A 16,656-nucleotide genomic window follows, 5' to 3' on the forward strand; every position below is an offset into this window, starting at 1 on the left:
TTATTTTTTTTTTTTAATGTGTCTGTGTTCCCAGTAGCTGCAGCAGCGGAAGACTGTGATTGGCCCCAGTGCTCCTAGAAAGAGTTGGGCTGAGCCAGAGGGAACAGAACTAGAGGATTCCCTTTCTAGGGACCATCAGGCTGTTCCAGTCTTATCTTTCCTTTCTCCCTTCCTGGGTGCTCAGGAACTCAGAGTGGTTCCAGCAGCCCATAAATAGGCCTCAACACTTAGTGTCATCGCTCTATACCTTTGGCCTTTGAGCAAAGTAAACAAAAACTTAGGAGCCCCAAATACATGGTACTTCTTGAGATCTATGATATTATTTCATATACTAAGGTTGAACTCTCTGATTTTCCCCCCTTACATTCAGGATCAATTGTGAAAAGGCCCTTGTGTTTCATAGAAAAATATTGCAACAAAACAAGATAATTGGGGGGAAAGGCTTTTGCAGTAGGAAAAGTGGCTTTTCTTTGATAGCATTTAATTGGAGTTAAAAGATTCTTGAGCTGTAAACATTCTTTATTTATTCAGCACACATAAGCAGGCATTGTTTTATTACCATCATAATTATGGTGTCCTTTAAACTGGCTGATAGCAGGAAAGATAAGGGAATGTGCCTACAGATTCAGATCAGTCTCAAGCCTTTCTTTTCCTTACCTTCTCTTCCCTGTCTTCTACCCTCCCCCCACCCCCATTCTTTCCTTGGTCACTAGGGTCCCCCACAGCCCTTGAGATGAGAAGAGCTGGAAGATTGTGGCCTAACCATTTCTTACATCATGAAAGTGATTTGCACCACACTCTAATTTGATGCAATCCATAACCTTCTTGTCTCCAATGTTTATAACGGGTTTTAAGCTTGCAATATGTGTTAGCTGAAGAGTTGTCTTCAGCTCACCTGTATAAAAATCTCATCCAGGAAGGCTTCCTGCTTTACCTTTGTCTAATTTAGAAAGCACACTCTTAGGGCTTTTTCACAACAAAGCCTCACAAAAACTCCTTTACCTCCAAGGATTTGCAAATTTATAAAGGCTGCATTGAATTCAAGATGGGTCAGGGGGCAAAAAAAGGGTAGAAGGTCACTGCATTTTGATTATGGGTCAGTAGACAACATGGCATATACTCTGTGTCTCAAACTTGTGTTAAAGACAGGATTTTTAAATGCCTAAGAACAGAAGGATGAGTCCATTGAGCGACTTGCCCTGATATATTTGAATGAGACAAAAAGAAAAAAATGTTATAATTTAAGTTGTTTCTCTTCCTCTAGTCCCATTTTCCCTTCCCCAAAAGAAGAGATGTGACATGAGATAAGTAACTAAGCAACGGTTTAGATTTTATTGTCTTAAATCCCCAACTAATTCAGCCATGTAAGACTTTTAAGTTATTATTTTAGATTTCATATAACAAATATTACAGTTACTTTTGGTTAGCAGTATAAGTGACTTCTTTTATTCTTCTAACCATTAGGCCTTTATGATATTCCCTGCTTTTTCCTCTCTGAATTCACTTCAAAATATGCCCAGCAATCACTAAAACAAATATGGTATATGGTAAAGTTAGGTGGTGTTGGGGGGTGGGGGCTGATCCTCATTTAAATTATGTATGTATGGGTGAGAGCTTGGAAAGAAAAGGATTATTTTAATGCTCTTCAATACTTTAATTATATGACAGTTGTAGTGTAGAAATGCAAAAGTACTCTTAGGTTTTCCTTCAGGTTTTCAAAAGAACTTTCCCCATTAGTAAACTACTCCTGCAAATTGCTATTGCATTTCCCAGCTAACCATTTAAAAGACTGTAAATGCCGTGTGCATTACTTTGCTCCAGAGGAAAGAGGTCAGACTGAATTGCTATGGTATTTAAACATAAAATACGGTGAAAATAAATCAAAATAGAACATCTGCAGGTAAATTTAGCACATTCATATGGGATAAGTAAAGACAAATATGTTCAGATCTTCATAGCCCATCACTTTAAAAACTGAAAGTGCTGATTTCTTACAATAAATGCAGAAGTAAGTGGACATTATGAATATATTTCAGTCTGTATTTCTATAGAGGATTTTCCTCCAGCAAGGAGCTTTGTTTTCAAAGATACATTTTAGGATAGCATAAAGATTATACTCTCTTTGCCATGTAAAGGCTCACATTTCATTTAAAAAAAACTCAATGCATATCATATATATAATTTCTAAATTCACAATAATCAAAGATAGATACATGTAAATATGAATGCTAATTTGAGTATCCCCATCCACATACATGCATGTATTTGAGAAAGATAGAACTTGATATATCCTTTCTTTAAAAAGAATTTGAATACGGCCCATCATCTGAATTGGGTTCATCTTTGATTGTAGAGGTGGCTGACATGGTCAACAAATTTATCAAAGAAACCCCCTAGCTTTTGAAGAATAGTACTTTATACATCTGGATCTGCACATCCAGGAAAAGTAAGTAAATTATTGCATAACTTTAAGCATAATTGATAACAGACACCTTTAATTTTTCATCCCCATTCTTTTGGCCCGCTTTCGCATTAATAATCTAAGCCATAAATGTTGGTAGCTATTGATCGAAATCCCCGGTGTGCATGCAAATCCATCTTAAAGTCCCCTGCCTTTCATGTGTGAGCGCTCAGGGGCCTCTGCTAGATCTTTTTATCGGGATTGCCCCCCAATGTGGCTGGAGAAGACCCCGGATATGCAACGTGTGCTGATGGCCACAAGAAAGCTGTCTGTCACATTCTGTGTGTGTGTGTGTGTGTACATGCAAGAGCATCAGTGCCAAAGCCTTAACACACACACACACACACACACACACACACACAGATGGGGAAGTTAAAGGAACAAAAGAATGTATTAGACAAGGATATGTAATGGTAGTATTAAAAATGTATAAGTGTAAAGGTGTCTGTGTGCACATACACACTAAATAAATAGTATAAATATGTGTGTATACACACATAAAACACACACTCATTTCCTAAATCTTTTGACCTTTGTTTTTATTGATCCAAAGATTTTTATCTTTAGTTTTTAAAATACTTAATGTTATACTAGTTTTCAAAAACACCTATATTGCCAGTGTTTTAAAGGTGGAAAGGAAAGAAGGTAAATTTGAAATGGTTACTATATCACATTGCTATGTGGAGGAGGAAGAGGAGGAAGAGAAAGAGGAGGAGGAAGAAGAAGAAGAAGAAGAGAGAGAGAGAGAGAGACCCCCTCAAAGATCTGAACAGGAATCAAGAAAGGTAAAACTACCTGACCACCCCCGCCCCCCCAGGGGAAAAAGACTCTCTAGACAATCTTTTGTAATGTCTCTCAAGGCTTTTTTTTTTTTTTTTTTTTGCCAGCTTAGTATTTCTTGGCTGCTGGACTCTGGTCTAAATCTTAAAGCTGGGGGGAGGAGGGGAAGGGGCGGGGTGGGGTGGGAGGAAGAGGGCTGGAAGTATATAAGTGCATCAGGAGGAATTTTTAAACGACATTATTGTCGTTGGCAATAGAAAGACTCCAGCCATTCTACCATAAAAAACAAACATCAGAATCTGCTTTTCCTGGGAACTTCGCTTTCTGCATAAAGCTTGTGCATTTTGCCTCCTATGAAAGTGAAAGAGAAAAACGCGGTGTGGTAGATCCAGATGCAGAAGCAAGCCAACTCGGTGGATGGTATTAGCTGTGACGAGGCATTGTTCATTGCTGCCTCTCGGTTACGTTTAAAGCCTGAAATATCACGAGATCCATTCAATGATCCTTCCTCATTCAAGGGACAAAAATGTAATTTGCTGTAGCTCTGATTTCTTGGATGGAAATGCTAGCCTTAGATTTCAAAGGCAAGAACTAGACATCGCGGTTTGTACACACATTGATTAAGTTGAAGAGCGGCGATTACATCTGTGCTGAGTGCAACAGTAGTCCAGGGCTGACTTTTCAAATCCCAACCTCCTGAGTTACAGACTCTCTTAAATAGACTTCCTTAATTTCCGGATGTACTTCTTGAAATTCCCAATTCTCTTCAAAATTCCTGGGAAATTACAAAGGAGATGAGAGTGGGGGTGGGGAACTAGGGCCGAGATTTCATCTTGTCAAGCAAACTACCTTTTTGTATATCTGATTCCTGGTTGTTGTTTTTTTTTTTCTTTTTGTAGCTATACCTGCTCCTGCTAGCCAGACCAGAGCAGGGGGAAGTTGGAACTTTTGAATGTGAAGAAATTATTGTAATTTTTTTCTTGCAGGCTCAGAAATATCCGTTTATTCTTTAACCACACGGATGTGTCTATTTTTGGAGGAAGAAGGAAATATATAAATGCTTGGGTCACATTTATGCTGTAAGCTGCTAACACCGAACACTTAAAGATTCTGCCGAATTCTGCAGAGCAGCCAACCCACCGCCTTGGGATCTTGGTAATTCAAGTGGGAAGACCCTGGTTCTCATTTGGCAATATTTTGGATATCCTTGAAAATGACAGCAAACTATGCCTTAATTTGACTTAAGAAGAGGTCAAGCCATATAGATATTCAACCAAAGTCATTTTGTCTAAGCAGATGATTGGCTTTCATGGAATTAAAAAAAAAAAAGGCAATTGTGGAAGATTCCCCTAAACTACCAGCCAAACCATCACAGACCACGGAAATAGTCTGTATCAGACATCAAGACTTTCTTCTCATCATTACTACATAAAAACCTCTGGAAGCACCTTGGGCGTTCTACATTTTCTTTTCTTTGCTACAGAAAAAAAAAAAAAGTAATCTGCTGCCTGCAATTCTGATCTGTGGTGAACAAGATCCTGAGGAAGGCTGTACAGGAGACTCTAGGAAGATCCTACCTCCAATCCAGCCTGGTTAATTGTGGAAAGTGTACACATTTCTGGCTTATCTATGCTTTGTTATGAGTCTGACGAGAACCTACCTCCTTCCCACCCTACTCCCCCCAGCAGAGAACCTAAATCCAGTTGAATTGTGACAGTGTTTAGAAGCTGGAGCCTTGAACTGCTTGCTTGGTCAAATAACTTTGTATCTGGTTGTAAAAAGGCATTTCAGAGGGGGGAGGAAAAAAAAAAGGAAAATCGAGAGAAATTCCAAACGTAAGTCTGTACTGGGGTGGTTCAACGGGCGTGTAACTTTGGAGCTCCCAGTCGGTCTCCTTCCCCACTCCCATAAGGGAAATACCAGGCTATTCTGCACATTTTCGCTTAAGCTCCATTTTCCAAAGGAAAAGGGGGTGGGGTATATGTATTTGGACTTGATAATGTTTTTTTAAATGCTTTTGTTTGAAACGATAATAGCTGCATTGGTAAAAAATGCAAATAAAGCAAAAATAGGCAATATTTCTTTAAAGGGAATATACAGTGGCTTCTTTTTTTTTTTTTTTTTTAAAGCGTACACACACTGCTTCTTTTGAAGTCTGTGAGTCAGGCTGTTTCTGAGCTCCGATAGTTTAATGGAAAGATTTATATACCGACTGTATTATTTACTTTGGGAGGGGAGGTGGCAGTATAAGGGTATGCTAATTAGTAGGAGATTTTGGGGGGAAGGGGTGGAATATCAATTTTTATTGCATCACCTGTCAGGAGTGTCCAATCAGCGTTGGCTTTAGGGGAATTAATTGATGAAGGTGTCTCCGGACGAGCTCACTTCACTCTGTCATTTTATTTGTAGCTAAAGCAGCGGCGGGAATAGCAGCTGCATTTCTTTTCTCTTTCTCCCTTCACATTCCATTATCATAGTGCTCCAATGGAGAAAGAAGGAATAGAGCGGCCCAGGTACTGATCTGCCTGGAGGACTTAGACCAACACACTGGCAGATCAGAAACCGGATGGTTTTTTTCCCTCTTTTGCAAAAAAACGAAAACCAAAAAAAAGAGCAAGAATCAAGTCAGTGTAATTTCATGGTGTTTTGTGTGCAAGGGTGTGTGTGTGAGTGTGTGTGCGCGCGCGTGTGTGTTTTGTTTTGTTTAACCCCCCCACCCCCACCCCCAAATAATTTCGCCTAGAGTTTGGCACTCCCTTCGCCGGGAATAACAGTCTTTGTTATTTTATTAGCAGGATGCCTTGAGCCACCCGCAGCATCTGGCGGAGGATTAACATACATACATGTGTATGTATGCGTCACGTATATATTTACTGCAAATGGTGGGGACCATTTAGTGCCCGAGATGGGAGACCTGAAGTCAGGTTTTGAAGAGGTGGATGGCGTGAGGCTCGGCTACCTCATCATTAAAGGAAAGCAAATGTTTGCCCTCTCCCAAGTCTTCACCGATCTGCTGAAAAACATCCCGAGGACCACCGTGCACAAGCGCATGGATCATCTGAAAGTGAAAAAGCACCACTGCGATCTGGAGGAGTTGCGGAAACTCAAGGCCATCAACAGCATCGCCTTCCACGCCGCCAAATGCACGCTCATCTCCCGGGAAGACGTGGAAGCTCTGTATACCTCGTGTAAAACCGAGCGAGTCCTCAAGACCAAGCGCCGCAGGGTCGGCCGGGCCCTGGCCACAAAGGCGCCGCCGCCGGAGCGCGCCGCCGCCACCGCCGCCGCCAGCCCCCGCGCGGGTTTTTGGAAGGACGAGCACCAACTTTGGCGGGGCCTGAGCGGAGCCGCGCGGCCCCTGCCAATCAGCGCTCAGTCCCCGCGCCCCGGCGCCGCCGCCGCCGCGCGCCCCGCCGCCCATCTACCTCAGATTTTCAGCAAATATCCGGGCTCCCACTACCCGGAAATCGTGCGATCGCCTTGCAAGCCCCCTCTAAACTATGAAACTGCCCCGCTCCAGGGAAACTACGTCGCCTTCCACTCGGACCCGGCCTACTTTCGGAGCCTGTTGTGCAGCAAGAACCCCGCCGCCGCCGCCGCCGCCGCCGCTGCCGCCGCCGCCGCCGCCGCCGCCGCTGCCGCCGCCGCCGCCGCCTACTACCAGGCTTCGGCGGCCGGGCCCCAGCCCAAGGCGGCGGCGGCGGCGGCGGCGGCGGCGGTGGCGGCGGGCGCCGGGGCCCCGGTGAGCCTGACCTACCGGTGCAAGCGCAAGCGCGGGGGCGCCAAGGACTGCCTGCTCGCGCCCCACGCCGGCGCCCGCCGCCTGCTGCTGCTGCCCAGGTCCTACAAAGCCAAGGCGGCGGCGGCAGCGGCGGCGGCGGCGGCGGCGGCGGCCGCCGGGGCGACGTGCCTGGAGAGGTTCCATCTGGTGAACGGCTTCTGCCCGCCTCCCCACCACCATCACCACCACCACCACCATCACCACCACCACCACCACCACCGGGCCCAGCCGCCGCCGCCGCCGCCGCCGCCCAGTCACCACCCCCCTCACCACCGCCGGCCGCAGCCCCATCTGGGCAGCTTTCCCGAGAGTTGCAGCAGCGACTCCGAGTCCAGCTCCTACTCGGACCACGCAGCCAACGACTCGGATTTTGGCTCCAGTTTATCCAGCTCCAGCAACTCTGTGTCCTCGGAGGAAGAGGAGGAGGAGGAGGAGGAGGAGGAAGGAGAGGAGGAGGAAGAGGAGGAGGAAGAGGAGGAAGAGGGGGGCAGCGGGGCGTCGGATTCCAGTGAAGTCAGCTCGGAGGAGGAGGAAGAGGAGGAGGAGGAGGAGGAGGAGGAGGACTCGTCCACCGAGTCGGACTCGAGCTCCGGCTCCAGCCAAGTGTCAGTGCAGAGCATCCGGTTCAGGCGCACCAGTTTCTGCAAGCCTCCCAGCGTGCAGGCGCAGGCCAACTTCTTGTACCATCTGGCCTCCGCCGCCGCCGCCACCAAACCCGCTGCTTTCGAGGATGCCGGCAGACTTCCCGACCTCCGGAGTGGAGTCAAAGCCGAGTCGCCCGAGGAGTGGAATCTGCAGAGCTGGGCCCCCAAAGCGTCTCCGGTGTACTGCCCGGCCAGCCTGGGGACTTGTTTCCCAGAGATAAGGAACGATAGGGTATCTGAGATCACATTCCCACACTCGGAAATTTCCAGTACTGTAAAGAGAACTGACCTGACAATTAACTGCCTGGCAGAGGGGGCCTCTTCACCTAGCCCAAAGACAAACAATGCATTTCCACAACAAAGAATACTCCGAGAGGCTAGGAAATGCCTACCAGCAACTCCTACTACACACTGTGCAGATAACAGCACAATAGCTGCTAGGTTCTTAAATAATGATTCTTCAGGAGCAGCAGCTAATTCAGAAAAAGATTCCAAACTCCCTCATTGTCCCGCATTTGCTACGGGTTTGCCCTCTTCTCAAACTGATCCTGAAGTGGAGGCAGCTGTAGGAGCAGCAGCTGGTGCTGCTGCTGCTGCTAAAGCAGAGAATCCCTGCTCTGACGCGGGCGACAAGACATTGCCATTTCTGCACAATATTAAAATCAAAGTAGAAGACAGTAGTGCTAATGAAGAATATGAACCTGATCTTATCACAAATAAGCTAAAGTGCGAGTGCAATGATACAAAGGGTGAATTTTACAGTGTGACTGAAAATAAAGAGGAGGACGCCTTGTTAACCACAGCCAAGGAAGGTTTTGCATGCCCTGAGAAAGAAGCTCCTTCCTTGAATCCACTGGCTCAAAGTCAGGGCCTTTCATGCACTTTAGGTTCTCCAAAACCTGAGGATGGGGAATATAAATTTGGTGCCAGGGTGAGGAAAAATTACCGGACACTAGTACTGGGAAAACGACCTGTCCTTCAGACTCCTCCAGTCAAACCAAATTTGAAATCAGCTAGAAGCCCTCGTCCTACAGGTAAAACTGAGACACATGAAGGAACACTGGATGACTTTACAGTTATAAACAGACGCAAAAAGGTAGCCAACAATGTAGCATCAGCAGTGAAAAGGCCATTTAATTTCATGGCAAATTTTCCTTGTCCACCATCACTCATTATTGGGGAAGATGGGGATTTGTGGCCTGCATATTCCTTAAACACCACTAAGGATTCCCAAACTCCTCACAAGGCCCATCCTATATGGAAATGGCAGCTGGGCGGTTCTGCAATACCTCTTCCACCTAGTCACAAATTCAGGAAATTTAATTCATAAAGATGTTTTGGAAGATATTTTCTTGAACCATATTACCTTCCTTTTGTTGTAAACTGCACAGGATGGTTGGTACAAGTCCATTAATGGTGTTACACCCCCTTTGGAGTCCTGGTTTATCGCATTTTGAAGACAGAAATCGGATTACTTTTTTTTTTCATTGCGGTTTTTTTTTTTTTTTTTGGAGCAGGGTGGGGGCGGGGTGGGAGAAGGGTTGGTTTACATACCACAGACTACTTCAGGCTAAAGACTCAAGTAAAACTCAGTTATGATGGTAGAGCTGGAACACTTTACTGTTTCAATGCTAATAATGCACCGGTACCTCAATTCAACTGCTACAAATAAATGTCAAAAGGTTGAATAATAAATATTACAATGAGCCATTAAGTTTATGCACTAGATTTCAGATTTCAGACCTGGAAGTGTAACTGTTAATTCAGTGAAAGTTTGTTAGGTTACATGGTTACACAGTGAGGTAGCACGAAGTTTCTGTGAGCCCAAAATGTAATTTTCTGGAGCTCTTGTTTGTGGGGTGTCTTTTTCTTTTTACTCCTCTTATTCCCTCTCCAGGAGTAGTTGCACTTAACTTCTTGTTGTTATGTGGGTTTGTTTTATTTTTGTTGGGCTTTTTTTTTTTTTAATGGGAAGAAGGGGTGTGAATCTTGATTGAATGCTGATTTTTAAAGAAAAGCTGCCTCACATATAATAACTAAGAGAAATATGGCATTGTATTTTTTTAAGGATGTGCTTTTACTTTTACAGCCACTCCTTGCAATTGGAAAAGTCCTTTTTGTGTTCTCACCCAAACATCTTAAATAAGATGACTGTTACTTTTTTTCCTGCCCATCTTGTGGTCTGAACATGACTCTTCAAACTTTCAAAACAATGAAAATATATCTCTTACTAGCAGGATATTTTATGATCTAACTCTTCATAGTGACAAAGCCGTAAATACAAACAAGAAAAAGAAGGGTTAGAGTTGTAATATTCCAAATTGAAAAAAAAAAAAAGTTATTTCAGGTCTTTTTTGGTACCAGAACTCAGGCACTTGGATCCTATTACCTTATTCTTTTTTCTGCATCTCTCTCAAACTTCTGTCTTCAGACCATCCTGTGCATAGAGCAGGAGAGTTTCTACTGCAAGTGACAATCAGAGGTGACTATCTATATTTGCACTTAAAATCAAAGTAGTTCAACATGCAAATGGCTAGGGTCTAGCCCTTGGTAAGGGCCATGCTGGTATACTGTGTTGTGATGATGAGAGCAGTAAATCAAAATTATGGAAATTTGCACTGTTGAAAAGCATGCTTTAGCTTTATTTTCAATTAAAAACACTGTTTAAAATTCCTGGTTCTATACATTTCTACTTATTCCAGATTCAAGAATGGTTAACAGGAATGAATGGTTTTGTTGACATTTTCACTTGTAATGGTTTTGTCTAAAAGAAATGCATTTAATGGGCCCAGTGTTTTGTTGTAATACTTTGCAATGAGGGCTGGTCAGGTTCTGTCCATTTCTGTGGTGGATTTTTTTTTTTTTTGCCCCCAAATAACAAGAAAACTTTACAAACTTTGTTACAAATCAAGGTCTAGAAGGTTCAGATTTGTGAAAGTGAAGCAGATATAAGTTGCTGTTGTTGTTTTAATTGAAAGTTGAATCTAATAATTTTAGGACCACCAATTATGTATCTCAGATCCTTGCCATCTTGAATCTAAGAAGTTGCATCTATAGATCATAAATCACAAAGCAAAACAAGGCACCACTGAGATGTGATTAAGTCACTATTTCTCATGGAAATTCAGCCTATCTTCCCTCTTAACCTTTTAATTCCTGCAGCCTTTGAAATTTTCCTTTTGTCTATAAATGTTGCAGAAAGATCTGGATGGTCTCAGCTCTAATTGCTGTGTATACTCTGTGGTTTTCCTCTTGTTTTAAAGGACAGAGGCCCAGTATACCTGCATCCAAATATACTTGGATGGAGTAAACAGATGCTTTGAACTGCCTCCCTTCCTTTCCTTCTTGAATGTTGCCAGATGTAGGGTCACTGGATCATTTTATATTGGAATGGTAGATATGGTCAAAGCAAAAATTTGGGAGATGTTATCCTTGAATTCATGTTTGTATACAATTCCAAAGACCAGCCCATGTTTCAGTTTAAAAATCTCAGAAAGCTAAACGATTGGCTTTGTAGTCTCAGATCTTTCCTCTTTTGAAGGCAATATACAATTTAGATACAGTGACTTGTCCTGGAAAACCAATCTATAAAAAGTGTGACACACATACTAGGCATCAGTAATTTCTACTCTAATCACTGATAAGACAAAGTTCAGAGGACGATGACTACTATATTTAGATCAGTACTTTCCTTGTTAGTGTTGGACTCATTGTCCCTGAATTATAAATTGAGAATATAGTTAAAGACTACAGATACTGGGGGGTGGGGTGTTATATGGAATAAGTACAAATTAAAACAAATGTACCCTATGTAGTGTCTGACATAAAATATCGGCCTCCAACTTTGACACTTGGTCTCCAGACCTCAGAGAATCAATAGTTTCAGTTTATAGGAGCTGGAGAATGAGCAGTATGGAGGCCGAGGCATTCCAGAGTGATGCCATCAAAAGGAAAAAAATTCAATAGTCAACACTAATTTCACCCCACAGTACTTCCAGAAACCGGACAACTCCAGCAAAACCTGAGTTGGGCCTTCTGTCAGAAAAGTATACCAAAATAGTATGCAGGGGCTTGCAAATGCAAGGTATTCTTTTAATTCCTGGTACTCCCTCAGCTGTTTTTCCATCCTGCTGTGGGAATTATTCTCAGTAAAGTTTATTTTATTTCAGTTGTTTTATGATTAATGACAATATCTACATTTTTTCTAAGCTGCTATAAATGTCCCATTTGTTCAAACGTTAAGTAAGCCTTATTGAGAGAGAAACAAAAGTTACCTCCGTTGATAGATTGCATTTTTACACCTAAATGTTTTCAGGGAATAGATTTTTTTTAAAGCACTCTATGGCTCCAGGGTTAGTGATTCCTGTGTCTAAATTAGCTCAATATTCACAGACATGAGGAAAAGCCACTTTTTCTGAGATTCTGGTGAAACAAACTCATTTTTGGTCTTCTATAAAAGTAATTTCCTGATAAGACTGTGAACTGAAGATTTAATTATTTTTTTAAGAGACACATGCACTCTCTTCCACAGCCAGGTTATCTGTCTTTAGAGAAAAGGCAGCTTGCTTCCCCACACACACAGTATTTACTTTTTACAGTGGGTGTTCCTTTCTACTGGCTTACTTGGTTACAGTGAAGTAATCTCAATAATGGTTGTTTATTTGAAAATCAACAATAAGAAGCCACCACTAAACAGCAATAATACAAACTAGATGGACTGGTGTGTGGATTTTTATCTTATTCGTGTCTGGGTGACTTTTAATGGTCTAGAAATTCCTCAAAAGTTCTAGCCAACAAGAATTGGGTGGGGCGTTTCTGCTGGTATGAAAATGATAGTTTTGTTTGCATGCAGGAAGAGATGTAGAAGAAACCAATTCCTCAAAAGCATTTTTTTCAAAGAAAATAAAACCAAGAATCCTCTATGGTAAATTTTTTTCTTCTTAAAGAATAAAGCGTTAGCATCTAAAAAAGAAAGAAAATGTGGTGAGTTTTGCTTCACCTTCAAAACAACTTCCTGTTATAAAGGATGTGAAAAGAGGGATTTCCCAGAGCCCAACTAGATAGAACTCTGAGTATGTTGGGGAAGGGAGGGGTGGAATTAAAAGCTCCCTCTCAACCAACCTCTGAGAATTGGCAAGAAAGAACTAACTGGGGACCCACCTTAGGGAGTACTCCCTGTTACTGCACCCCCAGGATTTCCTCCCTGTCTCCAAGGAAGAAGTATTTTTAATGTTAGCTTTGGTTTTAGCTTGTTCCCTAGGCCAAAGGGCGTTTTACAAACTAGCTTGGGGGTTGGGGACCTAGGACAGGTCCAAGAGTTGGGGGAGGGCTGCATTTTACCTGTTTAGCAGGCCCTCTTTTGCTTAAAAAAGGAAAGAAAGGAAGAAAGAGGGGGGAAAAGAGAGAGAAAGGGGGGCAGCTATCATTCTTTGCCCATGCCCTAGGCCCCTGCTACTCTCTCACTCCTTTTCAAACTGTGGCGGCCTCACAAGCTCCTACTTTAAAAGGCCTGAGATGTTTTGCATGAAGCCCTCACAATAGGGGTTGAGGGAATTGACAGTTTCAAAAACAAGGCGTTCAGTCCTTTCCAGCTGCCGGCCTCGCTCTCTCACACCAACTCCTCGTTCCTCTCTGCTGGTGGCGTCCTCCGAGGCACACGGGGTCCCCCCACCCTGCCGGCCAGCACTCTGGCTGGCCCACCCCGCCCCTGAGCTGTGTTTGTAAACAGGGGTCAGTGGCCAGGGGCTGCTGGCGCGGGCTCTGGGCCTAGCGGCCTGGGAGGGAAGGCAGGGGACAAGTGAGCAGGCCAAAGGCTGCAGGCAAAGAGCTGAGGGACACGCGGGATTCAGGGTCCCACACTTGCCCCACAAACCATCCAGCTGGGGTGAGGATAGGCCTGCACTGACCCAAGGCACTTTTGAACTCTGGCCACCAGCAGAAAGAGGTTTAAGTGCCGCCATTTTGCATGGTGGCAAACAATTTTTTGTGACTTGTGTTTCCCCCCTGCCCAGATCTTGCAGTCCCTAGAACAGAACCTATGACAATTTCGTGTCCATCCCAGCTCCCGCTTTGAAGAGCCTGCGCCTCAGCTCATCTGGAAAAGTCTCCTGGTCCCAGCTCCCTGGAGGCTGGGAGCAGAGGGCAGCTGGGTGCAGCAGGGTGCTTGGCCAGCCCAGGCCCCTCCCTGGGGCCAGCCCTGGGGGACAGGACTGCCTCCTCTCAATTTGCACTCCTTTTGTGTGTCCTGGAGCCATTGCCCATCCCTACAAATGCAGCCTGGCTATTTCTCACCTCCTCTCTCCAGGCAGATGGGACCTAGCTCTTTGCTTGGGCAGAGGGCTGGCTTAAGCCTAAATGCAAGACTTCTCATTAGGCCAAAATGACTGAGAAGCCACCTGGGAAGTGGCCCAAGAGTGGCGACCCTGAGAGTGCAGAGGACACAGTTCCTAAAAGTGGGAGAACCGTATGGAGCCAGGGCTTGCTTGGCTCTGTTGCATGGAGGTCCCCGTGCCTTTGGAACTCCTCTGGGTGCGATCTGCAAGGGAAATGATGACCTGGAAATGGGAAACAGGAGAGAGTGACCTGGAAAAGCACCCTGGGCTTGGAAGGTTGGAGTGCAGCAATGCAAACAAAGCTGCTACTGGGGATGAGGGGAAACAGAGGTGCACCGCAGATAAGTCACAGGAAAGTGCAACAAGCTTGTTTTCCCGAGTGTTTAAAATGCAGCCCCAGTTGTAAAGTGTGTGAAATTACGCACTGGTCTCTTAAAGAGTGCCTAATTTATAGTAAATAACAAGGTCTTTGTAAATGGCTTTATTATGTTGTTTCTTGTTAATTGTTGAGAAAATCCCCATTGTTGAGTGTGAAAGGCTTTATGAGCTAACCTGGTCCTGGGCGCAATCAGAGGGCAGTAAATGGCCGCTCTGCCTCCAAGGCCTTGCGCAGAAGCTGGCGCCGGCCAACAGGGCCTCGGGGACCCCGGGAGGTGCTGCTGCGGCCTGGGAAGAAAATGGCCGGGCTTCCCAGGTTTTCATTCATGAGAAAGCATGTTTTGAACTCGCAGACCCGGAAGAGCAGCTGGCTGAGTACAGCCAGGGAGCATGGCTGGCTGTGGAGACCCGGGGCAGCCAGGGCCTGGGGGAGGCGGAGCGGCCCGGGGCTCCCCTCCAGGGTCACAGCCCACTGGAGGTCGCGCCTCGATTGCTGCCCAGCCGGCCCTGGGTTCCTGAGCTCGGGGCTTTGTCTCCAGATCTCGGGTCGCTTGGAGCCTGGGCTCAAGCCCCTTGCACCAGGCTTGCTGAGACCCCCAAAACGCCTGTCGGCCTGAGGAACTAGAGGGTCTACAGGCAGAGCTGGTTCCGGGGGAGCTCTAGGCCCCTGCCTGGGCCTCCTTGTCTTTTGTTTCGAGTGCTCTCTCCTTGCCTCCCTCCCTCTTTTTCTCTCTCCTCTCTCACACACAAACACACACACACACTCACACACACACAGACTAGCTCTCCATTCGAACCCTGAAAGGGACTCAGAAGACAGGAAAAAGCAGAGGAAGGAGTTTTGAGTTCTGGATATTTAACAAGGAAAACAATTTCTTTAGTCTAAGATGAAATATTCGTGTCTCCTTTTCCTATCTCTACCAGGTCTCTTTCCAGCTAGCTAGGACCCCAGGGAAGTAAATGGGCAAATAAATAAAGAAATAAATTTAAAAATAAATAACGAAAGGGCAGGCTCCATTGTAGGAACTTGGAAGAGAGAGCTCTGCTAGGTCTTGCAGGCCGGGAGCCGCAGGCCTTTCCCGGGACTTAGGACCCAGTGGGTCGAGGGGGAAAAGCAGCTGCTGCTTCTCTGTAGCTTCTGAACTCTTGGCACTGCAGCTAGAGGGAAAAGAAATTTCTTCTTGGGCCTGCATCAGCAGAAGAAAACCTGGGTTAGGTGAACCACTGTATGTGAGGGTCTGCACATTAGCTAATGCAAAACACAAGGAAATGTGAATTCCCGTCAGAAAAACCTGTTTTCGGCTCTTTCTTCCTTCTAAGATGGCCCTCTGCTTGTGCACTCTCGCTTTCACCAAATTAGCTATTACGTGCAATCCTCCTGGGTTTAAAGCACTTGTTTCTCGGATTCGCGTACAACCCATATTAACTATGCACTTTCTGGTATTCCTCTTGTGACTGTCCCTGCTTCTTCCTTTCTTTGCGGAGAGTATGATGCATTTTATTTTAGTCCAATCGATGCGTGCAAATACTGGGATAACACAACCCACACATCTGCGGTGGAGGCTGTTTTCAAAATTGAGTTTAGGGATCAATACTAAGTCGAAATGCTCCAAATTGCACGAATTCACCAAATTCAAGCCTTGGGCTTCCAAGCCCCTTGCCTGACTGATTAAGGCACTCCCCAGCTATATCTGCACCTCTATATTTGCTTAGTTTCTCAAAACAGGATGTTTTCATATTGTGTATTTGGCTTTCCCTAAAGATCACTCCACTTGGTTTGTTAAACCGTTGTCAATGGCTTCCATGCAGGTCTGCTCACACTTCCATTGCAGACTGTTGGTGTTTGTCTCTCAACCCCCCACCCCACCCCCATGTTAATTTGCCCAGGACCTAACTTTAGTACCTACAAGAGTCATAATGGGTGCTCCAAAAACCTTTGCTCCATAGAATTCGTATTTTACTGGCCAAGAAACAGCCATGACTTGGCTCTTGGGGGTTCTTTTTCCAGATCTCAGCTGTTTGGGTCATAGCACACTTAGCTCTCCATTCTTTAGCAGCTGGGGGTCATAGCTGCAGGGACTTCCCCAACAGGGGGTGGGGGGAAGGATTGTTCTCTTGTTGCAAGGGACCCTGAAGGCCAGAGAGGTGGATAGATTGGGAAAGAGAATTAGGAGAGGCTACTGCTTGCAGATGTGTGTGTGTGTGTGTGTGTTGTGATGTATAGCCTAAAAAAACATATCTAGAAGAATTTTTAAAAAACCAAACCCTCAAGAACCTAGA

At 44.9% G+C, this 16,656-nt stretch overlaps 1 protein-coding gene across 6 annotated transcripts; it reads left to right on the forward strand.

The window, feature by feature from the left end:
* Nucleotides 1-12,853, forward strand: Skida1 (SKI/DACH domain containing 1). 6 transcript variants are annotated; one of them, XM_048367737.1, is made up of 3 exons: nt 1-3,246; nt 4,228-5,865; nt 6,034-12,853. In XM_048367737.1, the coding sequence occupies exons 2-3, from the start codon at nt 5,808-5,810 to the stop codon at nt 8,994-8,996; spliced, it is 3,021 nt and encodes a 1,006-aa protein (XP_048223694.1). In that variant the 5' UTR covers nt 1-3,246; nt 4,228-5,807; the 3' UTR covers nt 8,997-12,853. The 6 variants fall into 6 exon arrangements, with proteins under 6 accessions (XP_048223694.1, XP_048223695.1, XP_048223693.1 ...); XM_048367738.1 differs by having other exon boundaries at nt 1-2,446; XM_048367736.1 differs by lacking the exon at nt 1-3,246 and having other exon boundaries at nt 3,263-5,865.
* Nucleotides 12,854-16,656: the final 3,803 nt, after the last annotated feature.

The sequence above is a fragment of the Perognathus longimembris genome, chromosome 18 (assembly GCF_023159225.1).
Source record: "Perognathus longimembris pacificus isolate PPM17 chromosome 18, ASM2315922v1, whole genome shotgun sequence".
Lineage (NCBI taxonomy): Eukaryota > Metazoa > Chordata > Mammalia > Rodentia > Heteromyidae > Perognathus > Perognathus longimembris.